General features: G+C 39.6%; 1 protein-coding gene across 1 annotated transcript in view; it reads left to right on the plus strand.

Moving 5' to 3' along the window:
* The window catches only part of IGF2BP3 (insulin like growth factor 2 mRNA binding protein 3), a 119,712-nt gene that overhangs the window by 71,560 nt on the left and 22,874 nt on the right, over positions 1 to 25,278 (plus strand). The window contains exons 5-11 of the mRNA XM_030008290.2: positions 1,964 to 2,015; positions 2,108 to 2,171; positions 10,773 to 11,057; positions 13,240 to 13,374; positions 13,949 to 14,071; positions 16,543 to 16,678; positions 18,601 to 18,732. Coding sequence (XP_029864150.1) covers positions 1,964 to 2,015; positions 2,108 to 2,171; positions 10,773 to 11,057; positions 13,240 to 13,374; positions 13,949 to 14,071; positions 16,543 to 16,678; positions 18,601 to 18,732 — 927 coding nt within the window. The remainder of the gene's footprint in view (positions 1 to 1,963; positions 2,016 to 2,107; positions 2,172 to 10,772; positions 11,058 to 13,239; positions 13,375 to 13,948; positions 14,072 to 16,542; positions 16,679 to 18,600; positions 18,733 to 25,278) is intronic.

Here is a 25,278-nt window from a genome sequence, read left to right on the forward strand (position 1 = left end):
TGGAAGAAGGCTTTCCTCTAATCACTTGTGGTGACTCTCCTGGCTTGTGTGGAAGTATGGCCACAGACCTGCAAGACCTTGCAACTCTCCCACTCACCTGTGCCAACATTTCAATTGTCTCAAAAGGATCTTCCAGAGACTTTTAATTTATTTTAATACCCTGGAGCATCTCTGCTTCAGTAATATTTAGTGAATTTCAGAGCAAACTTTTCCTTAGGTAGTCAGATCTGTCAGAACTGAGGAGTGGCAGAAAAATTATTTTTTAGGCAGTGGAAAAGGCAAACTCTCAGACTAGGCTAATCTCTACTTGTAGGAGGAGAGAACAATTAACAAACTGTCTATGAAAACAAAACAGTTGCCAAGAAAATTTACTGACCCTGTACAAGAAGGATGGGGAAATTCTGCAGTTAGTAGTAGCAATGCACTGCTCAAACTTGGTGAGCAGCGCATTGCCTTTTAAATACATGGTTTGAAATATTATCTTTGAAATGTCTGTGTGCAATTTCAATTTTAGTAGGTGGTAAAGATTGGAAATTATACTGATGTAAGTTGTCATTAAGTTTGGGCAGATAAACTGCGATTTACCTTAATGTCTTTTAGATTGTAGTAAAAGTATATGGTACATTAATAAATTATAATTTTGAATTCTTAATCTCATGAGGATGTAGAGTCTGAATTTTACATTTTTAGGGACTGGGGTTTTGTGCACACTCTGTTGCTGGTTGTAGCAAGTGGAAGTGTAAAGGGTACTGCAATGAGAAGCTGCACAGATGCGTTTTTATGCCTACTGCTTTCCTTCTGTCCTTGCTTCCTTGTTTCCTTCCTTTCCCAAAAGTTTCCTCCCTTTCATACTGACATTTTGCCCTAAGAGACTAACTGAAGAGAAGAATGGTACTTCAGTCACAGAAGAGATTGCAAGTTTACTTTTTCACTTCTTGGTGTAAATGCTGAACTTTTCGAGCATCATTTTAATTCTTGAGTCAAAACATTAGGATGCAATAAACCACAATTATGTACTTCTGTGCTAGTTACTGCCACAGTCACTGTTTTCTGGAACATTATTTCTTACCAGGAAGAAAATAAAGTATATACCATGTGAATTTTAGAAGTGATACAACTGTGCGTATTTTACTGGTTTTACTAGAATACTCTGACACCTTGATTTTCCTAAAAGTGTCATTGATTCTTGCCCCTTCTTCATCCTCTATTTGACTAGAATAAAACAAATTGATGCCAGGTAAAACTACTTTATTTGGATTTTGTTTGTCCCTTGTCATATGTTTTTTTTACCTGTTCCTCCCTAGCTTTCTACCAAATGACAAATTAATTATGACTTTCAAATAATTGTGAAGATAGTGTTGCAAGTCGTTCCTCTGGAATGGGTCTTTCAGAAAACTGTCAAAGTAATTGCAGAACATCTCTTGATGTGCTGGTTATTCTGGTTAACTTGTCTATGTAGGCAAGCCCCTACTAAGTAAGAGAAGAACATTTTTATGTATGACCTAAGTGTGTTGGGAGGAAAAAAAAAGCCCGAAATGGTAGCAAAGTTACATATATTTGCTTGGGATACATGGAAAGGTTTTATTCCAGATTTGCTCTTCTTGAATTCTTCTTGCCTCTGCTTTAGCCTACTCTGAGAACAGGTGACTTGGATTTATTTTCAAAGTTTGGGACTTACAGTGTAGTGTGACTTCTCAGAGCTACGTTCTGTATTTTCACATTCATGAGGTTTTAAACAGAGATTTTTCTGATGTAAGAAAGAAAACACGCAATGTGTGCTTGTTCTTCCCAAAATAGTTAACATTCCTTTCTTATTGGAGTGGATGTCTTGAATGCTGATAATAATAATTCTGATAATAATAATTCTGATAAAATTATTACGAATTTTAGTGTTTTACAGGCTTTTTTTTTTTGTTAATCTGTTTTGAAATTGAAATATGTCATTTCTTTTCCCTCTTGATAGGTGCTGGATAGTTTGTTAGCTCAGTATGGAACAGTGGAGAACTGTGAGCAAGGTATGGCTTTACTCTCAAATGGCTTTGAAATTTGTAGTGGGAAGGGAGTGCACACTGTACTTAACATCTTTTCATTGTGTTTTACTCTCTAGTGAACACTGACACGGAGACTGCAGTTGTAAATGTAACATATGGCAATAAGGACCAGGCTAGACAGTAAGTATCTTATTTACTTGTTAACATCATCTAACTTGCATTTTGGAATTCATGTTGTTGCAATTTTATACGTAACTTATCTTCTGATTTAATTTATCAATAATTATCATGTAAGCATTAACTTTTAAGAAAGTCTCTTGGTCTTCCCCTCACCAAGTCTTGTGTGCTTTACCCTAATTTGCTATTTTTTGTTATCTACTTTTCCTGCACTTTGATAAAAAATAAACTAATAATTTTGAAAATTGAAATTTGGGGTAAAATTTTTTGACTGGGGAGGGCAGAAAGTGATTTGCCAATGACAGATGATGGGAGTTACTGCCTAGTGATTTTTAGCCATGTTTTAAAAAAGCTTTGTGATGCTCTCTTACAGTGTTGGTTGTTCTGTGCCTGTCTTCTGGTTAGCAGCTGTGCTCTTCTATTTGTTTCTGTTGTTTTGCTATGACTTTCCATTAAGAAATTATTATTTTTTTTAATTAGAAAAATGAATACTGCTTCCAAACACACAAAAGGTGGTAATCTGAATACATAAAATAATTTATTTGGGCTTTTTGAACTTTAAGCCACATATTTTATGCTTGCTTATGTCTTCAGTAATCGATAACTTTTAATCTAGATACTAAAATTCAAAAATACAATGCTTTACTTAATCAATAGTTGTATATCTTCTTCCTTTAAACATTCATATTATATACTATGCTATAGGTTTAATTTTGCTTTTCCACCACGGGTAGAAGAAAGACTTGTGTGTTCCCTGATTTTTTAATCTGGTGACATAAACATATTTTTGCCCTTTTTCTAGCTATAGCAGGTTAAACAAAACCAAACGCATGGAATAGCCTACAATGGTCTTTTTATTTTAACTTTGAAATTTCTGCCACCTTGTGGCTAACTAAAATCAGCAGTTAAGATGCAGAGTATGCTTATGGTATGCATTAATTCAAAATTACAAATGAAATAATATTTGTACATATAATTAAGTAATTATGACTTCTGTGTAACTTGAATGCAACACATGTATTTAATCTTTCAAAGTGTTAGGTTACTTGTTAGTGTATTCTAAACAAATGTGATGGGAAACTTGTGTCAGTGGTGTCTCCTTTGTACAGTGGAGCTGAAGGGAGCAATGTTTTCCTTGAATTAACTATTTAACGTTTCGCAAAACCTGAATTGTTCAACAAGTTGTTCTTCAGGTTCACCTGTTGTTTTTAATTCTGTTGCACAGTAGTTAAGAAAAATGTTGAATTTCTAGTTCTGAAGAAACCTATGGTGCAATCTTCAAAATTAATGCTACATGTGCCAGTTCCTTCTTTGAAAATGTAAGAAGGAAGTACCTAAAATACCATGGAAAGAAGCACGATGCATATTTTTGAGCTGTCATCTGTGATGTGGGTTTCTGGACTTGAGCACTCCCTTCTGAAGTTAAAAACAACAGCATACAGTTTCTCCTCCCTCAAACTGTACTTGTTAAATTTTAAGGTCAATCCTGAGGAAATGCTGAGATAAGCCAAGACTGAGAAGAAGCGTCCGAGATAAAATATTGTTTTGCATGAGAAATCACATGACAATAACTGAAAACATCTTGAGTTTGAAGCAGGTGAATTGGCATCCAGCATCAATGTTGGAGGAGGACCTGAAGCGATACAGGTTGAATGATGACATAGAGTTTGGTTGCCTTGAACAGGTAGGGCAAGTGGAGGAGCCTTGATTTGTTTTTGTGAATGCTTTGATATGGACACAGGGTTTTTCTAAGGGGATGAATCCATTTTCTGTACAGAAAACCTTAGTTCAGATTGGCTGGGTTCAGGATGCAACCTTGCAACCATTCAGAAACCCTGAAGAGAGGAAGGGGCCTGATAGAGGTTTTCCAAAAAACTGTGAGGAATTGCAGTGAAGAATCACTACAGCACCTATGCGTGTGTGACTTTTCCATAGTGACTGTGGTGGTGTTTCAACTGAATGGTTTTCCCAGACATGACCTAGCTTTGCTTCTTGGAACTGGCTGTGGTGGACAGCAATGGCTGTGGAGGGGGAGTGGTATACGAGTGCTGATAGCTGATAAAAGGCAGTGTTGGTCAGCCTATGCAGTACCAGGAGTAACAAGAACTGACTTTATCAAAAACTGTTTAGAGTCAGTCGTTGAGAATCAGCTGCTGATTCTCAAGAACTGTATTTTGAGATTTAGCTGTTTAGGGTAAATGATGCTCTTAGCCATGAGTTTTGGAGCAAACACTGTGACATGGAGTTTTCCGTGCTGCCGCGTACAGTGGGTCCCCAGTTCTAATTGCGCTTTTTCTGTACTTTTTGCAACACACATACTAACCTCACAGTTAGTAGTGGTGACTGACAAAACGTGCAAAGTTGGCTACTTCCCTGCTAGATAGACTGTATGGCATTGCTGTGCCTGTTGGTGTGTGTACCGGCAATGCTGTGCAGTGAAGGTGCTGTAACACAATCTGGAGATATTTTTGATAAGCCGTTCTAAACAAGTGTGGTGTGCATTGCTTGGGGGATGTTACTTTTGAACAAAGCTTTTGGTTCTACCCAGCTGGGAAACTGAGCCTTCTGTCTTGCAAGCCTAATTGTTGTGGCAGAGGGTTCTTTTCTCATAGGCTGGTACTGCAGTTGCAGTATATTCAATACAGGGCTGTGTCTAAAATTAACTTGGAAACTGAAATTGGTGAAGAATGCCACAGTCCTTTTGAGAAACAAGTCTAGGGCAGAGCATACAGCACCTAAAATCTGAGAGGTCCACAGTTATTGACTTCTAGTTGGAATGGAGGTCTGTGGCTTTGACCTGTCATAGTGATGGCTCTCTTTCCTAGCTAGACAGGCATGAGGCTGTCTTGGCAGAAAAAGCAGGATGTTGCTCCTTGTCTTTATGTGGCCAGAGCAGGGGAGCCAGTGTGGTAGATCAAGTGCTTGTGGGAAGCCTGACAGGTTTGTGGAGGGGAAAACCACCCTTTGCTCTCTGGCACTGTGGGTAGGGAGGAGAAGGCTGGGACTGCCAGGGCATCTCTGTGACCCAATCCCTCCCCTCCTCTCCTGAGAGCACTTGGGAGGAGGAGGGAGTTGTTCCAACTTGGAAACTGCCCCTGCCACCGTCCTTCCCAGAAACTGGAGAGGGCCTTATAAAGCATGTGCGTGCTGCTGTAGCAATGCAATTGCTGAACGTCGTGGGGGGTTATGGAGTATTTGGAAGAGAGGAGTTCAGAGGGTGAGTGGCAGAGCCTGGAGCCCACAATTCAGTTTGAACAACCCAACCAGCTGTATGCAGGTACCAAGGCACCTTGGGACCTGCTTGCCAAAGGGCAACCCCTCTTATCCCAATATCAATCCCTGACTGCAACTAGCAGGACATGTTGACTGTGTCCTTGTGATATGCTGCCACCTAAATTACAGCTGTTTATCTTCAAAAGTTACACCACCTCCTCTTTCCCTCCCCAAAATGTTCCAGTGCGTAGGCGTCTAGTGCATGCTACAGGATTTAGCTCTACTCAGGATTTTGGAAGGGAAATTTTGTGCAAAGTTGGCCTCATATATGGAGTGGCTGTATATTGTTTTAGTATGGGGCTAAGTGTTTATTCTTTTATCTTATTTTTTTAGCTCAGGAATGAGGTATGTGTGTTGGTTGCGTCTCATAACTGAAGGTGTATTTTAAATGCGGGCTGCAATGTGAAGAGCTCAGGATCTGTGTCTTTGCAGATATAAGTAGGTATATTACTTTGAGTGTTAAGACACTAGTGGTCACCTTTTAATTAGAATACTTGCAGAAAGAAACCATTTTTCTTACCCTTTCAATGAAGCACAAAGCTGTATGTGTCTGCACACAACATGTATCCCTGATGAATGAATAAGAGTTCACATAACTAATACTTTTACATGCCATCATGGGTCAGGGCTAGTGTTGCCATAGGAACGATAATACTGAAAATTCAGTGGTGTATGCTTATAAGCTTAGATTTATTTTTTTGCTTTGTTTTTATTTTCAGAAATACTAATGAAAACTGTATTTTTATTTAATGCAAAAAACCATCATTATGCCAAAGAAAAATTACCATGTATATCTGTCTTCTCAGTATGCAAATGTATCTGTTCAGGGAGGAAAAAAGAAAGGTGGTGTACGTACAAGCTGCATGTGGGAGTGAAATATGTTCTCCATCTAGTGCTTAGTGTCATCACGCTATCAATGGGTGAATGATTTCCAGCATAAGACTTGCTGTTTTTACTGTATTCATTTATCTGGAATGTTTAACCTCTACTAGCATCAGAAGGGAGAAGACTGGGCAAACATCCTCTCATAGGGAGCTCATGAGAGGACAAGTGGTGAGATCTCATTTTGATGGGAAAAACTCAGGTGACTGATTTACAAAATAAACAAATATTTGTTTAAAGGTTTCATTTTTATGTAGGGATCCTTTTACTTCTGAGCAGGTATCATGTGAACATAGGCCAGGCTGCTATACCTCTTAGCAGAACATAGGCAGTAGCTGCTGCAGTCTCTTAATAAATTTATTTTTATAAAAAAATTCTGAACTAGACTATGAGATTTCTGTGTACCAGCTCTTGCTGGTATATGAAACAGAAACATTTTCCATTTCCACTAAATATTAATTTTTAAAGAAGATTTGGGGTAGGAGGGCACCTCTTAGTGAGGAAGCTCACTGAATTTTTCTCCATCTTTGTTCTCATTAAGTGACATTAGTCCTCGTGTAAAAGATGGTTTGTGGGTTGTTGCTGTAGGTACCAGTAGTGCCCTCTGACAGAGGTAACCTGCACAGCCTCTATTAATGTGTGGTTCTGGAAGGAGACCCCCAGCCCTGTTTGGGAAGGCAGAAGTCTTTGCAGAAAGGCAGAGGTGATGTGGTTGTGGTTTGGACTTGAGTTTCCGAGGTGGTCAGTCAATGTGAGTATGTGCTTTATAAAAGGAGCTGGAGTTACCGTGTATTTGGTGGACTGCAACAATGATGATAGCCTTGAGTGAAACAGGTGCCACTAGTGCTGGGAAGAACCAGTCACTTGCTTTCTTCTGAGGCTCAGGCTTTCCCAGGGAGCGGGGATGGCTCTCCTGACAGCAACTACTGCCCTAGATGCTGTTTTACAGGAATTTTACATGCATCTAGAAGATAGTTGTTAATCACTCATCTCTCTTCTTGGTTTGTTTTTCCTACCCCCCCCCCCCCCCCCCCCCCCCCCCCCCCCCGCAGTGCCTAAATGCCTCTAAAATTTTAGGCTTATTAATGGTGCTGAAGGACTGCTGAGCCATCACCTTGCCCTATTCCAGCCCTATGTTTTGTGCCATGAAATTGATAAAAATTAGTTCAGAACAGTTAAATAAAGGTGTATGACAGTACTTCAAAAACTACTGAAAACTGTCAAATGCTGGAATGTGAAGGCCAGGCTCAACAGCCAAAAGTGACCTTTCAAAAGCTGTGGGCTTGTGTCTTCTGTAAGAAATGCACCAGAACTGTGTATTTGTTGGATCACTGAAAATTATTTATCTTGGCATTCCCCTGTGTATGCCCAAATCAGTGCAGAATGTGGGACCACCTACCCAGGAAACATCAGTTCCACAAAAGGCTTGGGAGAGCAGTGTTTAATTACTGACTCTTCTTCTGACTTCTCATCACTTGAACAAGTCAAACTATATAAAACAAGTTAGCCTATAAAACATGGAGAACTCTCTGACTCGGAGGGTGAATTAGTTATTTTAAAGTTTTCTTTATAAATGTCTAGACTAATTTAAACAAGTGATACTGCTGTTGTATCTCTAGCATACTAGAGAAATTTAGCCATTTATAAATTGTTCTTAAGTAGAAAAATTCCAACCTTCCTTCCAGTAAAAGTATGGCATATATATATATGTATGCCAGTTGTTGCTGTATAATGTTTGTTGTGAAAGCATGATAGGTATGTAGCTTGGTTGCAAACAAAAAGCCTAGTTTTTTCTTTCCCTACCACTTCTAAGGAAGAGTGAGAAGACTCGTGCACTGACTTAATGTAAGATTTTGTATTAGTGCTGGGATTCTGGTCTAAGACATTTTAAAGCCAGAAGAGATTGAAGCATTTTGGAAAAGAAGCAATGTCTGAACTTGTCAAATGAATGCGTGGAAGGGAATGAGTTGGGCTGGATGTCAATCCGGAGCCTACCAGCATGTTCACGAAATTGTTGGTGCTCATCTCTCCAACATCTTGAGGTTTGATTCCAAAAGAAACAGGGTTTGTGCAACTGCACTGTCTCGTGGTGCCATTTCTTTCCCTAGTAGCAATTCAGCTTTTTGGCTGCTTTCAGTAAAACTCGACCCAGAAATAGAGGTCTTGGGTATTTACAACCAAAAAGAATTTAGTATGTTCAGGTTGCATAAAAAGGAAAGGTTCCAGTCCCCTTTCCCAGATAGGATCTCCATGGATAGAGACTTCAGAGAAATGCCTTTCAGGCATTGGAAATCTATGCAGAAACTAAAACTTGAGAGATAAATCTATAGGAACACAAGTTTCACTAGTCTGGCTGCTCATTGCCCTTACTGTTTTGTAAATGTGGCTTTCTGTGTAATAAAATGCTCTTCAAAGTCCATGGAGTACAAGTTAAGAAATGTCAGCTTTGAAATAGCCTCAGCAAATTTTAATCCAGCTCTCTTTTGCCATATGCTGTAAGAGATTCTTCTGTTATGGGAGCAATTACACTCCTGCCCTGTTCCCAATGGACCTGCGTGTCTCATTTCGTGAACAGAAGTGTTTGATGAGCAGCGATCAGTTATTCAATATTTTACTTTCCTTGTTCATTGGCATTGCCTTTGGCCTTACTTATTACCAGCCCTTATTAAACACTGCTCCAAAGACACAAATTACTTGTTTTCTCATAAGCTTTTTACTGTCCAACTGGAGTATTTCGAGGACGCTGGTTCAACCTCTGGGAGATGAGGGGCATGTTATCCTCAGTACCCATATACCACTTCTTACCTGCAAAGCTGCTGCTTGGCTTCAACAGCTGCTTGAGACCCAGACTGTCAAGTGGGTCATCTAGGAGATGAATAGTACTTTTCACTGGCTGCCCTTGAAAATTTAGGTGATTGGCTAGCATCGCCCTTCATCTCTGCAGTAGAGGTGGAGTAAAAGCGTTGCTGAGGGTAGTGTTTGGTAAACTGGCAGTAACCACTTGCAAATATGCATGAATGGAGGGACTGGGTTAAGTTTCTGAATTTCAGAGGCCTTGTTCCAGAGCATATGGGTTTTGGAGCTTTTCAACTAAAATGTTGGTGGGCTCTTTAATGTGACATGGAAACCTCCTCCCTCCCACTACTGTTCTTAATTTAAATTTTGTCTTTAAACAAAAATCCATCAGTAATCTTTGGTCCAAGATTAAGCCTGGCATTTATGAACTACCCCAAATCAATGCATGTTTCAGCAATATCAATATATCGCTCATAATAGTATGCATTCTGTAGCGAAACTTGAAATGTCTTTCTTGGGTGAATGTGTTAATTTTATACCACTAGGTTATCAGTGTGTTGCGTGTAGCTTAGTTATTCCTACTGTTTCCTGGATCTTTAATCATGTTGACTCTACTCTGTGAGTGGAAGATCTTCTACCTCCCAGAAATCTGTCATTTTTAAGTTGAGTTGTGCTCCCTCTGAGAAGAGGAGGAGACTAGCAGGTCAGGTTGACTTGCAAACTTGGCCCCACCTTACTCAGTTAGAAAGAGGGGCTGGGCAGAGAGAGTGCTGAGCACCTGGGTAGTTACTCAGTGTGATGGACCGCGGTGCGAGTGCATTGTGTGCATTTGGGCAGTAACCCTCTGTGATATTTAATAGAGGGCTCCGCTTTGCCTAAAAGCACAAGAGAACTTGAAACATGGTTTAAATGCCTTCTAACACCTTTGCATCTATGGAGAGTTTAACAGGCGTGTTGGCTTTAATTTCCTGGTTAAATTCTAAACCTGCTTACAACATGACTAGTTGGTAAGTTGCAAGGTGCTGTTGTGGTCTGCTAAGTGGTGTTTCTAATGCCATTGACTGGCTTTGAATGCTTTCTTTCCTGCTGAGAATGAACCAGGAACTGTCTTTCATATTTTTTTTTTTTTTTTCCCTCCTCCCTGTCATAGCTATGTCAGTTATTGCAAAAAAACTCCAGCCAAATAGCTGTGCTGGCAAAAACCCTAATGAAGGTGCTGTGATAGCAGCTAAGAAGTTTTCCCTCTGGTGCAGCTTTAATTCCATTTGGGAAACTGATTTAAATTAAATCAGGCAAAAGAATGCTTTTGAGTGTATAAGCTCTGTCTCCTGTGAGGTTTTGCTGATAGGGTTGCACCAGCAAAATCTTTAAAGTGCACAGGAGCCCAGAGCAAGCAAGACCTAACTTGTAGTCCTTAATATGGTGACTTTAAAAAAAAAAAAAAAAAAAAAAAAAAAAAAAAAGTTGTGTAATCAAAATCTTGACTGAAGAATTTTGAATGTAACTTTTCATCTTGGAACCAGTTTTCAGCTTTGTCATGCAATTTAGAAAGAGCAGAAGTCTATATTTGAATGACTTGTCATTTCATAAGACCCTGCATGTGATTGTGGTTGGTTTTTTTTCTCCTCTTTCTTCCCCTTTGCAAATAAACAGAGCAATAGAAAAACTGAACGGGTTTCAGCTTGAAAACTATTCCTTGAAAGTTGCATACATCCCTGATGAAATGGCAGCCCAGCAACCTCCGCAACAACATCCCCAGGGAAGACGTGGATTTGGACAGAGAGGTCCTCCAAGGCAAGGGTCACCCGGCGCAACCACAAGGCAGAAACCACAGTCGGATGTTCCTCTACGGATGCTGGTTCCCACACAGTTTGTAGGAGCCATTATTGGGAAAGAAGGAGCGACAATCAGAAACATCACAAAGCAGACACAGTCCAAGTAAGTTATTTTACAAAACTGTAATTGTAAGCTTTATTATTGTGTCCTCATCTCCCACGTAAAGGGAAACTTGTAAAACTTCACCACTAACCTATGTGGTCAGTGAGCAAACGAACGTAACAGTGAATAGGAAATCTTTTGCAAGATTTATTTAAGGACTGGATTCTGTCCTTGACACGTGTTTGAATGCTAGCTGGCTTGTTTCTCCCTTTTTAAAAAAAATGAAATTAGTCAGTGCTAGTAGGATGGTACTTGATGTTGGAGAGTTTGCTTACAGATGTACTAATAAGGTTCTGGCACAAAAAGTGAAACTGAAAGAGCTGTAATATGTCAGCCTGTGGGACATACAGTCAGTGTGGTGACCTATCCAATTCTTTAAGTGTTTATTCTATCTCTAGTTTAATTTGGGGCGTTCTTAGGATTTATAAATGTTTTCAGTTCAAGGCGGGGGGGGGGGGGGGGGATATCCTTCCTATCTCCCCTCATTACTCCTTACACCTCACCCCCATTATTTCTGGTGAATACATTTGTTGCTGTCAAGTTGCAGACCACACCAAAACACAGATTAAGGAAATGCATGGGAGGCAAAAAGCAAGCTGCTAAGTGAACTAAGAAGCTTAGAGCACTAGGGTCTAGAGACGCTGGAGGAGATTGTTTTCAGTGTGTGTTAAATCCCTACTCACAAGGAAGAGCTCAGTGTAGATGCAGAGGGAGGTGGGGATTGTATTCAAACAATTCTTCCAGGATACCCCTAAGAGTGGTGAGTGAAAGACGCTGCCTTCAGCAGTACACTGGTATGAGCCCCCAGTTCTGTTGTTACAGCAGGCAGGACCTGGAAATGAGCTGTATGTGAGGGGTATGAGGGTGGGTGGCTTCAGTTTTGAGAGTAGTTAATGAGGATAAGGGAGTCCTCTCTGATCACACACCCCCACCCCAACAAACAGGCTCCCTCTCCTCCCCCCAACCCAGGATTATCATGATGCTCCTTCCAACCTCTCATTAGCATGTTGTAACCCAGGAGACTATTTGCTGTGTTTAACAACACAGGTTTAAGAGATTTGTGGTGTCCTGACAAGACTTGGTTGTAGTTTGCCTATGGGTAACCAATTTTTCAGGTGATACCTAAACCGTCTAATTCTCAGACTATAAAAATCCTGGAAGATCGGCATAAGGAAAGCTTTTATCTCTTAAAAGAAGGCTGGATAGGGCAGAAATAATCACAGGTTGCTAACTTTACAGATACATGACTTCAAGAATGATGTTTTCATTGGTTTGGGGATTAAAAAAAAGAAATATCATCTACTTCCAGTTGCACCAAGGATTGCCATGGGCTTCTTAGAAAATGCTGCATCGTGAAACAAAATGAATTTTCAGTATCAGAAAGAACTGGAAAAATAAAGGGGCTTATTGAAAAGCAGCGTAGTTGTCTAAGTTTGGAAACAGCTATGATTTGGGGAAGAGGGGAGGAAGCAAAAAGCAGAGGTGGAAAGAGTATGTGACCTGCAGTTATTGGCAGAGGACAAATAATATCCAAGGCATTGTCTTGATGCAGGTCATAATTTTAAATTCCTAGAGCTACATAAACCATGGTGTAGACTAAGGCTAGTAGTTTTAGTGTGGTAGAGAGTGGAGGTAGAGGAAAGGTAATGTCAGGACAAATTTTAGGCTTAAAAAGCATAGGAGAGTAATCTTGAGGATGACTGCAAGTACTACGATGCTACTTGCTAGCAGAGAAGTGCTAGGAAACTCTGCTGCTGAGGTCATTAAAAAAGACAAGATGGGACAAAGCCTGACTGTACTGTAGCTGCGCAGTCATTGGTGGAGCAACAGGGCTGGTGACAGAGTATTGGAAAAACCCGATAAAATGTTTTCTTCAGTGGTTTACCACAGACTGTCTATCTAGCAACTTTCCTGAATATCTTGATCGGAGTTTAAGGAGGAAAGGAGATCCCAGCGTCCACAAAGATGGGGTTTAGCTGGTAAAATCAGGATAGGAGAGGCTCTTTATAACACATGAAACATAGTGTTTAGGAGATGTTTAAGTAGTTGTATACTTTGCAAAATTAAACCACTTAAATATAGTCAGTGTTAGCTCAAAATAAATTAGTTTTATGAGAGTTGGAAATATCCAAGGCTTACCATACAGTACATAGTTGTAGTTAGTGTTTTTCTTTCTTTCAAGAATTGATATTCATCGTAAAGAGAATGCAGGTGCTGCTGAGAAACCAATTACCATCCACTCAACTCCTGAAGGCTGCTCAACAGCTTGTAAAATTATTATGGAGATCATGCAAAAGGAAGCTCAAGATACTAAATTGTGAGTAAAAGGCATTTCATTGTGGAAGCATTAAAAATTCTGAATTCTTGCTTACTCAGTTTAAAGATATAGTCTTTAAAACCTGTTAACAAGTGAATCTTTGTTGCCATTATCCATATTTAAGTAGGTAAAGGAACTAAGACTTTTTTCTTTGCAGGACAGTCCAGTTGCTTAATTAGCCCCAGCACAAATCTACGTTTTCAGCCATTGTCTGGCTGTGATTTTGAGGTGAACTGGAGCAAATACTGAAGTTTCTTGAGCAACTAATAAATTTTAATCAGAGTGAGCATAACAAGTTTTGAGCTCTCACTAAAAACTTTAAGGTATATTTTTTCCTTCCCAACAGCTCTTGCTACTTCAGTCTGAGTTTTATTTAGCAGGTATGTTACAATGAAGCTATAGATGATAGTGCTGAAATGTACATTGCACTTGGACTCGTTCTGCATCTAGTATAAACATGTGCAAGTGAATGGGAGTTGTAGACATTTCTATGAAAATAAAATTTATCTATAACATGCATAAAAACTTGTACTCTGGTCTCCAGAAGTCTCACTGGGTGTAACCTCCATTACAGTACAGAAGAAATTCCCTTGAAGATATTGGCACATAACAACTTTGTTGGCCGACTTATTGGCAAAGAAGGAAGAAACCTGAAGAAAATTGAACAAGACACAGATACTAAAATCACGATATCTCCGTAAGTTTTCGGTGGCCTAATCTTTTGGTGACATGTCTCAGATAGCAGCAATGCCATTGTGGTACATTCAGGTATAGAATTTTTACAAAAATATTATGTGTGTTTTGAAGGCTGGGATAATAGCCTTTTGGAGGCCTTTCCGTAATGTGGGTTAAACTGTTGCTTAAGCTTAGTTAAATTTAATGTAAACAGTGAGTCTTCATTGTAAACTCAGTCAAGAGCAAGCCTAAAAATAACACAGGCTATGTGGAGCCCGTGTTTAAACTATATTTTAAGTGTTGGTTGTTTTTAACATATTATATGTAATGATGAGTGTTTGAAACTCATCATTAAGCTTGGATCAGTTCTGAGCTATGTGTGAAAATGAGTGAAACTAGTGATGCTTTAGTTTCTGGTATACATTAAGTTTTTGGACAAGAGGGAAGGAAATTAAGCAAATGAATTCTGAAAGAGTATTTTTAGTAGCAGTTCTGTGCCTCTTGGCCCCTAGCAGTCGAACTGGGATACATTGACTAGTCTGCTTCAAAGTAATAGCTTTGTGAGTTTGTGAAGGTAACTGAGACCTGTTCAAATTTAGTTGAGATTAAACAGGAGTTTTGACCTTCACTGGAAATCTGCAAATCAGTGATTAGATCAACATCTCTGCAGAAGCTTGGCTGTTAATAGTAGTTTTACCCTGGAGCAATATTTTTTGAGAATCTCCCGTTCTGAGTAATGAATACTTTGGCATGAACTTTTCAAGCATTTGAGGGCATCCTGGACTTAGGCTTTAGCCAGAAAGGGTGAAAATAAAGCTTATAGGCTGTAGGAAAGGAAGAAAGTTTGGAAGACACATGAAGATGTATGAAGAAGTGTGAATACATGCAGGGGACAAGAAAAAAGTGTACTGAAGAAAATAGCTCAAATGAAGGCAAGGAAGCTAAGAGTGAATGAGCTTCCTCAAAAAGAGGAAATTCAAAATTGGGTGAAAGAACCCGAGACCTTCCTGAAGGTATGTAAATGTTTATGGAGTTAGTCTGAGGAAAAGAAGTGAATCAATTGGAGAAAAACACCCAAATAAGTGTATTTCAAGAATAGGTTTTATAAGACCAGCATGCTCTCTTAAATGTGTTGGCATAAACAGTTTGTTTGCAAACAGTACACAGACTGTTAATGCTATTTCTTAAAGGAAAAAAATATGTACAGGGTAAATGGGATAATGGTCTTCATTCCATGAAACCAACTTGTCTTTATTGATGATGACACAAATAACACATTGTCTGTAAACACTCGCAGAGTATTTTTTTAATTTAGCAAGTTAATGGTTTATTTGCATTAAAATCTTGGCCTCAAGATTATATTTGTCATGCTATGCCCGAAATAGCCCCATGAAGTTGCCTGGTTTAATTGGTACATAAGAGAGCATATATGCCCATTGATTCTGCTTTGTCTAATTAGTCTTTCTCCTGATCTTTTCATTTAGGCTTTTTGGTAAGCTTGTCCATAAAGTTAAAGTAAGGCAGCTGGTTTGGGAAAGTGTTTCCTCTTTTTCTTTGGGGTGTTCTCCACCACTTTCCTTCCCGAGGCAGTAACTCAGTGCTCGCACACTGGAAACTTAAGGATTGCTTTGTGGATGCATTTCGTGCTTGCCGCTGCTTAACTGAGATGCGCAGGTTGCCATGCTGCCTGCTGTGCAAGAAAGCAAGCCTTGCATGTTTCTTCCTCTCTCCTTCCTGCCATGGGCTTCCTCACCCCTCCTGCAACGTGCTCTGACTTTTTTTTGGTTTTGGTTTTTTTTGTTGTTATTGTTTTCACCCCTTCAACCACTTTTTCTCAGTATATGGATATGCCATGGCTTCCCAGTCTGTTTCTTCCATTTTACCATAGTAGTTCACCATTTGTTACCTAAAAAAGCACTAGTTTAATGCTGTAACCCTTTCATTTTCCCTGAGGAGTTACTAGTGTTTGCAGCAAATTTTGATCTGCACACAGCTTTTGGTTTTCCTGTTACGAGGATTTGGAGGCTCTCCTGCAGTTTCACTGAGGGTTGGGCTTTTTTCCCCTCCTTCCTTAAGGAATCCACTATTGTTCTCAAGGGCAGAAAGTTTCTTATGCTCTGTGTTTCTGGGATGTCTAAAATGTCTGAAGCCCTCTCTCTGTTGGTAGGGCTGGTGTGGAGCATGAAGTTGAATGGTGCTGCACTGCTCTGCAGCTCACATTCCTACAGAGCGTGATGGTTTCCATCTTGTGTTGCACCTAAGCACATCTCAACCATCTGATGCCAAACCTCGCTGCGGTGGTTTTTGTTGTATTTGCTGTGAGGACAGAGTTTCTCCAGATTCTCCGAGAACTGTGTTTGAGCCCTGTTATGAATTGATACTATGCTCTTTGGAGGGCAAACTCGACACGCTCGGATGTCATCACACTTGAATGATAAACCTGGGTTACACTCTGCTGTTTGCTAATTAACTGTGCTTCTGTTTTATTTGCAGATTGCAGGACTTGACACTCTATAATCCAGAAAGGACCATTACAGTTAAAGGCAGTATTGAAACTTGTGCCAAGGCTGAGGAAGAAATTATGAAGAAAATCAGGGAGTCCTATGAAAATGATATTGCTGCTATGAATGTGAGTCGTCTTGTGGCATGGGCCATTTCTGGAACTAGAACCATGAAAAGATTTAGGTGTGAGGCACCTCTGGATGTCACCTGGCCCAGCAGAGGGGTTGCTCAATATAAGGCCTCTTTCAAAGTTAAATGAGGTTGTGTAGGAACTTGTCCCCTCTCAAACATCTCCGTGGGTAGAAAGTCCACAGTGTCTCTGGGCAGCCTGTGCCCTGTCTCACTGCTCTCATGGTGAAAATTTCTTTCCTAATATCACATCAGAATTTCCCTGTTGCAACCTCTCTCTGTCACCTCTTGTATTAACTTGTGGGGCTTGGCCAAGGTTTTTTATTATTTATTTATGTATGTATGCTATTTTAATAAGACTTTTTCTGGTTTGCTTTGAGCAGGGGAACTGAGAAATTGATTTAGATTGAGAAAATGAATGGAATGACCATTTCATTTTTTTCTTGTTGCAAAAACCTAAAGGAATGTGTGTTTATGTTCTATTGTGGTTTATGAGCTCTAGTTTGTATGTTTCTTAAAGTAGTTATTCCCAGTCTCTTCATGTTAAAAGTATAACATATGGAAGAAGGATCTCTCTCCTGCTTTCAATTATTTAATTTAAGAAGGCTTTATTAAGGTTTTTCTTGATATAGATGATAAAGGCATTTAGTTATTCAAAGATGATTGGTGATTATATAATAAAAACAACACACCTCATTAGTTTGCCAAAGTATTACTAATACAGATTGAGAAATGATTGAGATTTTTGATAAGCTATGAAGAGCTTTTTGTGTGTGTATCCAAATCTTATGGTGTAGAATCAGACTGGAAATATTTTTTCAGTTTACAGGAGTCTCTGATTTTCTAGAAATGGCTGTTCTTCATTGTTTTCCTACTGGCTGGAGAGAATATTCTCCCCACTTTTCCCCTCGGTCCCAAACTATAAGCAAATTGCAGGACACAAACTACACACGAGGACGCAATAAAGTATTTTATAGTGGTACACTTTTGCTTCACATAGCAAGCAGGAACATGGGGTGGGCTTGTGGCTGCTCTGCTTTTGGCAAAGGTGTGGTAAGGAGAAAACTACCTCTCTTACTGGATGGATTTCAAGTTTAGTTTGTAGTGATTATTGGAGTAGTTCTTTAGTTGGTGAAATGTTTGGGGGTTTTTGGTGTCTCATGATTGGCTTATCTTGATGGCCTGAGATGTTGTCTGTCTCTAGCTGAGGTATTTCTAAAGCATAGCCATATTACTTGGCAATAATCTGGAAAAATATGGCAATAATCTGGAAAAGTGAAAAAGGGTACTGACAAGTTTCATATCATGGACAACAAATGCTTCCTACCACATGATACTGCCACTTTTCTCAGGTGTGGTCAGGTAAGGGACATGCAACTTTATAGTTGATGCTTTCTCAGCAAATGCTTGGGGGTATCTTCATCTTTTGCAAGGCATGGGAGGGAAAGGATATGGGGGAGGGAGGATGGGGTTATAGTGTGGTGCATACCCCCCAGTGTATGAAAAGTCAGGGCTTTTGCATGGGCTTTCTCCGTTTCTACAGAGCTGTCTTTTTAGTATAAAGCCAAAATTATTATATTATATTATATTCTCTGATAATTTTGTTCACTCTGGAAGTGAATTATGCTATTACCTGAATTGCTTGCTATAAAGTTTGTCATATGTTTCACTGATTAAGTTGTACCAAGTGATTCCCAGCTGCCTTTACTACTACATGTTTTTAATGTTATTGGTCTGTGCATATGCCAGGGAAATAGGTTTGAAGCAGAGTCCTTGGGGTAATGGAGATGAATTTTTTTTTTTTTTTTTAAATAACATACTGACATCTTCTCAAAAGGTTAATAGCCTAAGCCAACTAGGATTTTGATTAAAGTTAATAACCAGGATTGTAAATCTTAAATAACTCTTCTGCCATTGCAGCTTCAAGCACATTTAATTCCTGGATTAAATCTGAATGCCTTGGGTCTGTTCCCACCTTCTTCTTCAGGAATACCACCTCCCGCAGTGAGTGTTGCCTCTGCTGCTGCTGCTGCTTCATATCCACCATTTGGGGTAAGGGAAGCCTCTGATTTTGGATGGTTAGTGGATGGTGATACTAATCTGTACAATGCTGGTGTTCAAAACTAATCAGTTTGCTATATTTTTGCTGAATTACCCCAAAGATCTGGTAATGGTGTTTTAGTGGGTGTGTTCTGTCAGTTTTCTAAATGTTGTCTGTCTTCCTGCTTGCACACTGAAGATACTTCATGTGGCTGCAGTTGGGAGCAGGCATTCATTGGTCATTTAGTGAAATGCTCAGTGAAACCAGAAAATGGTATTTCTTAAAAAAGTGTTAGATCCTATTTTCTAGAGAGCTTGAATTATTACAGAAAGAAATCTCACATAAATAGAATTTAAAAATTGCTGGGATTTGCAATTAATAATGCTAGTCTGCAATTGTATTCCTGTTGATATGGAAGGAAAAAAAAATGATCTCTTGTCATAAAGCGGCAATCTATATGTAGCTAAAATGTTTGTTTGGATGTAGTAGTTTTATAAATGTACAAGCCCTATTGAAATGCAATATTGCTAAATATATAGGATTTAAATTATATGGATGTCATGGTTTAACCCCAGCTGGCAACTAAGTACCACACAGCTGCTCACTCGCTCCCCCTCTGGTGGGATGGTGGAGAGAATTGAAAGAGTAAAAGTGAGAGAACTTGTGGATTGAGATAAAAACAGTTTAATAGGTAAAGCAAAAGCTGCACACACAAGCAAATTAAAACAACGAATTCATTCACTGCTTCCCATCGGCAGGCAGGTGTTCAGCCATCTTCAGGAAAGCAGGGCTCCATCATGTATAACGGTTCCTTGGGAAGACAAACGCCATCACTGCAAACGTACTCCCCTTCCAACTTCTTCCCCCAGCTTTATGTGCTGAGCATGACGCCATATGGTCTGGGATATCCCTGTGGTCAGTTGGGGTCAGCTGTCCTGGCTGTGTCCCCTCCCAACTTCTTGTCCCCCCCCAACCTCCTCGCTGGTGGGGTGGGGTGAGGAGCAGAAAAGGCCTTGGCTCTGTGTAAGCACTGCTCAGCAGTAACAAAAACATCCCTGTGTTATCAACACTGTTTCCAGCACAAATCCAAAACACAGCCCCATACTAGCTACTATGAAGAAAATTATCTCTACCCCAGCCAAAACCAGCACAATGGATTAATCTCCAGAAAGCTGTTATCTACTTGCCACATGGTTCTCTAAGAAATATGTGAAAAAGTTCAATAGAACCTTATTCAGATCTAGTGGTGATTGGTAATCATAAATGAGGTCTTTTGTTATGGAGTAGAAGATAATTTGTTGTATTGGAAAGCTCTAGAGTCTGTCTGGAAAGAGATGGTGCTCTGCTATTCAAGAAAAGACAACCTCATTACACAGAGAAGGTGATTTTTCATGTCTCTTCCCTGTTTCTTGTGGTGGTGGTTGTTAGCAACTCAATGGAAGATGAATTTTCAAAATGAACTCTAACAAGTGGATGACAGAGCTTTACAAACTCTGACGTGGCTGACTTTGCCCTCTTCTTTGCTCCACAGTAACATCTAGAGAGCTAAGTCTGAGACTCTTCATGAACTAGAAGAGTGAAAATGCAGCACAGCACACTGAACTTTTATCAAATAACTCAAGTGGGTCTATATATATTGCACTAAAGGGTAGCTGTTGCCTAAATATTTTTCCCAGAGGAAGAAGCCAAGAAAATGTCACTGCGAGGAACAGGAAAAATTCCACACTCATAGCATTGTTTGTGGAAATGAACAACTTGGGTGTTGTGAATGTATTACAAACTATATTGAGTATAATAGTGGCTTTATCAGGAAAAAGTGCCCCAATGAAAACTACAACGGAAATATGTTTATACTCGGTTATTTTACTACTAATAGCAGTGCTTCCATGACAAACAAATTTTCTTTCCCTCCCTCCCCCCCGCCCCAGTTCCTCTGTGCTTTGATGAGAGTGGCAGACTAAACGAAAAAATACAGGTTTCTGCTTCATTGTATTGTATAAAATGCCATCTGTGGTAACGGATTGCCTCAATTTATTTCTTCTTTTTTAAGAGAAACTAGAGGTGATTTGTTAATGGTATTTAACTTTAGTGGTAATGAAAAGTGTAGTTTTTTCTTTATTTTTACTCCAGATTTGCAAACTACTTTGCTATTCTTGAGATTCATGCTGTAAGCCTACAGTTCTGTTCCTCAATTAGTTTATTTTAATTTCTTTCCCACTTTTCCCTTTGGTTGTGGTTCCTTCTTGGTTTTGCTCTAAATACACACCTAAACAGTGCTGAATTTGCTGATTTCAATCTTATTGCTGTCTGTCCATCTGTTGCTAGAGCACCTTTATCCCCCCCGCCCCGATGTACTTTTTTTTGGCCTGTTAGGATCTCTGGCAGTTTCCAGGTTTCTGGAAATAGGATAGTGGCAACATCTGGAAAAAGGCATCAAGAAACAAGTGTCATTGTGTAAAAGTGTAGAAACTTCGCAGCTGGAAGGACTGCACTGTCTGAACTGTCTCTTGCTCCTGTTCATACTGTTTGCTCAGTCCTCTGAATAACCTCTTGCTCCAGATAGTCTAGATGTATGACAAGCTATTATGCAAAAAAAAGGGATAAACTCACAGATTCAGAGGATAAACTCTGATGGCTTTTGTGGAGGTTGGGGGTGGTTCCAAGACAGCCCCTGAACCTGATACTAAGGGCTTCTGAAACAAATGCATGAATAATTGAAGCTATCTTACCTTTTCTTACTTACATGTGACCTTATCTGGAAAAGAGCACGTGGCTCTGTGGGCTTCAGGCAAGTCAGCCCTTCAGATTACTTGGAGTAGCTGTCCTTCTCTGGGGAGAGGAAAACAAGGAAAAATATGAGTTTTTCTTTTAATGGATGCAGTTTTCCAAGAAACAAGGTTTCCATTTTAATTTTTTTTTTTACTTTATTGGACAAAGACTTTTAATTCTTGTTTGTGTATGAAGTTATTTTCTGTAATTTCTGAGTTTTACTCCTCTGATTTTTTTTTTTTTTTTTTTTCTCTAGTAGAACAATTTTTAAGACACTGATTAAATAGGGTATGAGGGAATGGAGAAGTAAAAATAGCAAAAGAAAAGGGCTGGCTATATTTTGGAGAAGAAAGGGAAACAATTTGAAAGGCTAAAAGTAACCACAGAGGGGGATCTAGGAGAGCTCATAAGGGATTTAAAAAATAAAAGAAAATAAAAATCTGTGTGGGTAAAGGAGGCTTTAGGGAAAGAAGGTCTTAGAAGAAGCATTAATGAAATCACAGGGATACTTTATGTCCATTTACCTATGAGCTATTCATTACCAAGTTCCTTGTTTTGGCAAAAGTGTTTGGGCAGCCCAAGTCCCTTTAACTTGTTTTGAGTGGATGTCTTTGTACACTTGGGACCACTGGTTAGCTGGCATTGAGGATATCCATTTTAGGCAGCAGAAAATAATTTCTGAAAACACTGCTGGCATCAGGATATAAGAAGTGTATCCTGCTGCTGTCTTGCTTATTTTTGTCAGTGCAAATTTTGCCTTCTGCTCAGGGCTGGACATGGGTGGCTCTTCCCTGTCTCCTGTTTTTTTTGACTGAGTAAAGGTGTGTTCCTCAGCAATTTCAGCTACACCATCATCAGGGGCCTCTTGGCATCTAATGTCATTGAAGTCCTTTTGTGAATGTGCATATAGTGAGCCTTGGGACCCCGCTATGATGTGCCTGAGAGTTATGAAGCTTTTGTTTGAATACCTTTGTGTGGACCCTTGCTTCACCTTGTGGGGATGGACTCACAAGTGGCTCTCCCTCGGGTCAGAAGAGGTAGGTGAGTGAGCTTTGGGCATTTGCAGAAGAGTTTCTATATGGAGCTGATCCTTCATATACTCTTTTAGTGACAAGGTGTTGCTGTGACCTGGTGTAGGACTTGTTCCCAAAGAAACTGAGATGTCATCTTAATTATTGAAAAAAGTGTCTGTCACATTCCTCATGCTGCTTTTTTATATGGGTGGAAAGAGAAAAATCTGCATAGTAAATGCAGGATCTAGGACTTTGTTATATTGCCAGAACTTAGTGACATGTCTGAACACCCATATATACAGCTGTAGCCAAGTATTTCTAAAACTGAGTATTCAGGAGCTTGGGACTGAGTAATTAGATAGGTTGAGCTGTGTGATGCTTTATGCTCTCCCTCTTCATGCAAAACTTTGAGGCATATTTCATAAGAGCATAAACACTGTTCTCCAGCTGCTTCAGGAATAGTTGGGTGTTACAAACTTAGGATATGGCGATGTTATCAAACACTGGTTTGCATTTAGCTCCTTGGACTGGATCACATTCAGGAGAACAATCTCCGTGTGACTGAGATACTTCATTCTCTATGGTCCATCTCCACAATGGTTCACACTGGTGTATAACACCAAAGTCTTATTGCATAGACCCTCATCTAATTTAATCTAATGAGATGCAGTTTCTGTCTCACTAAGAATCTGGCTGTTGCTTTACCCTTTGTCCTGGCAGCAGAGTCCCTACAGGGAGGCACAGGCTGTCCTTGGTACCTGTCTGTTTGCAGATATAAACACGCATATATGTGCACGTCTGCTGCATGTGGCTAACAGTGTCCGAGCACCACATCTAGTGCAGGCTAAGCACTCTTTTTTTTTTTTTAAAATATATTTACTATCACTAGCAAAAATTCTTAATATTGCAACTGTATAATTTATTTGCAAAGTCCAAGCTCTGTTTGCCTGTTTAAAGCACTCATTTTGTATAGCCATTTAAAAGGGATACAATGGAATTGCATATTGTGTTTCCATTCCTGAATTTTCCGGTCTCTTTTTGCAAAAATCCAAGGTTTGTATATTTTAATCTGGCTTCCTAAAAGACAAGTAAATTGGAACACATGGGAATCATTGAAATGTTTTAAAGTTTGAGGAAAAAGTAGGACTTAAGAAATGTCTCAGTTAAGAATATTAGGAGTTAAAAATTCTTTTTTACTGTCAAATGGGCATGATTTTACTCCTATGATCCTGGTGATATGATAAAACTAATGGGGTTTTTTTGATGAAAGCGTACCCTTGTGTGGCCATACTAAGGACTGGTAGCCTTTCTGTGCCTGTTTGTAGTTGATCCAGCTGCTTTTGGTCCTGGAGAATGACTACTTTCTGTTTAGTCTTAAATCTTTCTCCTTAACGCCACACTTAAATGCTTCTGTGTGTTGCAGTTCTGACACAATTGCAAATAGTTTTGCTAGTCTGCCCACTGTCGCTCATAATGAATGTCATGAGCTGAGTACCTGCATGAAGAATTGGGATTTGTATGAGGAGGAGAGTAAGATTCTGCAAAAGTGAATATGCCCGGTGCTTATGTTTTCCAGAAGATATGTTGCCACAAAAAATGTTTTAGAAAGTATCCCAGCCAAAATGCTTCAGATGTAGTGTTGTACTGCTTAAAGCTGTTTTGATGTTGTTGTTGCTTCTGTCTGCTGAACTTTGGGGAGAATATGCACATACTTGTCTCTCGAGAATAGAAGTTTTTTCTTATGCAACACTGAAGATTTTAAAGCTCCAAACAAACAAGAAATCCTTGTCTTAAGATTTCAACTGTGTACAGTCATGCAATTAAATACACCTGGCCCAGCTACTGGGGTTAAGCGGGTTGCACCTTTCCTTTTTTAATTGAAACTGCATGTTTAATTGTACATCTGACTGCATTTCTTTTGTAGCTTTTGGGTCTGAAATTTGGCATCCCAAGGGTATGGGGGAAGGAGGGCTAACCTGTAGAGAGCTCATCCTGTCCTTGAATGTCCTGAAACAGGGCAATAGAATTAATTCTCTCTGTCGCATGGCAGATGTACTTAAACATATAGGAAGGTGAGAAGTAGACAGCTTTCCTCCACAAGAGGAGTTCATGCCCGCTGCTCTCCTGCATCTGTAAGGTCCTGTAAGAGACAGCTGAACTTGGGCTGTGTGAAGTTAGCTAAGGGGAGGAGATGCTCCTCTGCTCACAGTAGGACCACTTTCTCTACTGGTCTTTTTGCACACCTGTTGTAGCTTCTTAAAGGTCTACCCTCAAAATGCACTCTTTCTAACCTTTTCTTTAGCCTCACAGTTAATTTTCAGGTTATGTGATATGCATAGAGGCTTCTAGGAAGGGGGGGTGGGGGGGGGTGGAGAAAGGTAGTTTCCTACAGTAAACAAAACCCAAGCAATCAAACTACCTTTTTCGGATGACAAAAAAGGCTTGTACAGCTAGGCTGACAGGTTGCTTTTCTTCATTCTTTTTGCCATCTCTTGAAGCTTTTTGTTGCAGGTGAGGAACATGCCAATGGAAAACTTTCTCCTTAGAAGATGTTGTGGTCAAGAGAGAGATTCCTTCTTTATTCTACAGTAATTTTCTTAAATAATAATAGTAAAGAAGAGATCTTCTATACTGCATAGATGTAAGAGAAGAAATAACTGTATTGTGCTTTTGGCAGGAAAGAAAAGTAATTTAAAATGAAAAATTGCTTCATTGAGGGCCTTCATTTGATGCCCTGAGCATAGATGAGAGACAAGGAAGAGGAAAAACTGTCCT

This window comes from Aquila chrysaetos, chromosome 3, assembly GCF_900496995.4.
Source record: "Aquila chrysaetos chrysaetos chromosome 3, bAquChr1.4, whole genome shotgun sequence".
In the NCBI taxonomy this organism is placed as follows: Eukaryota; Metazoa; Chordata; class Aves; order Accipitriformes; family Accipitridae; genus Aquila; species Aquila chrysaetos.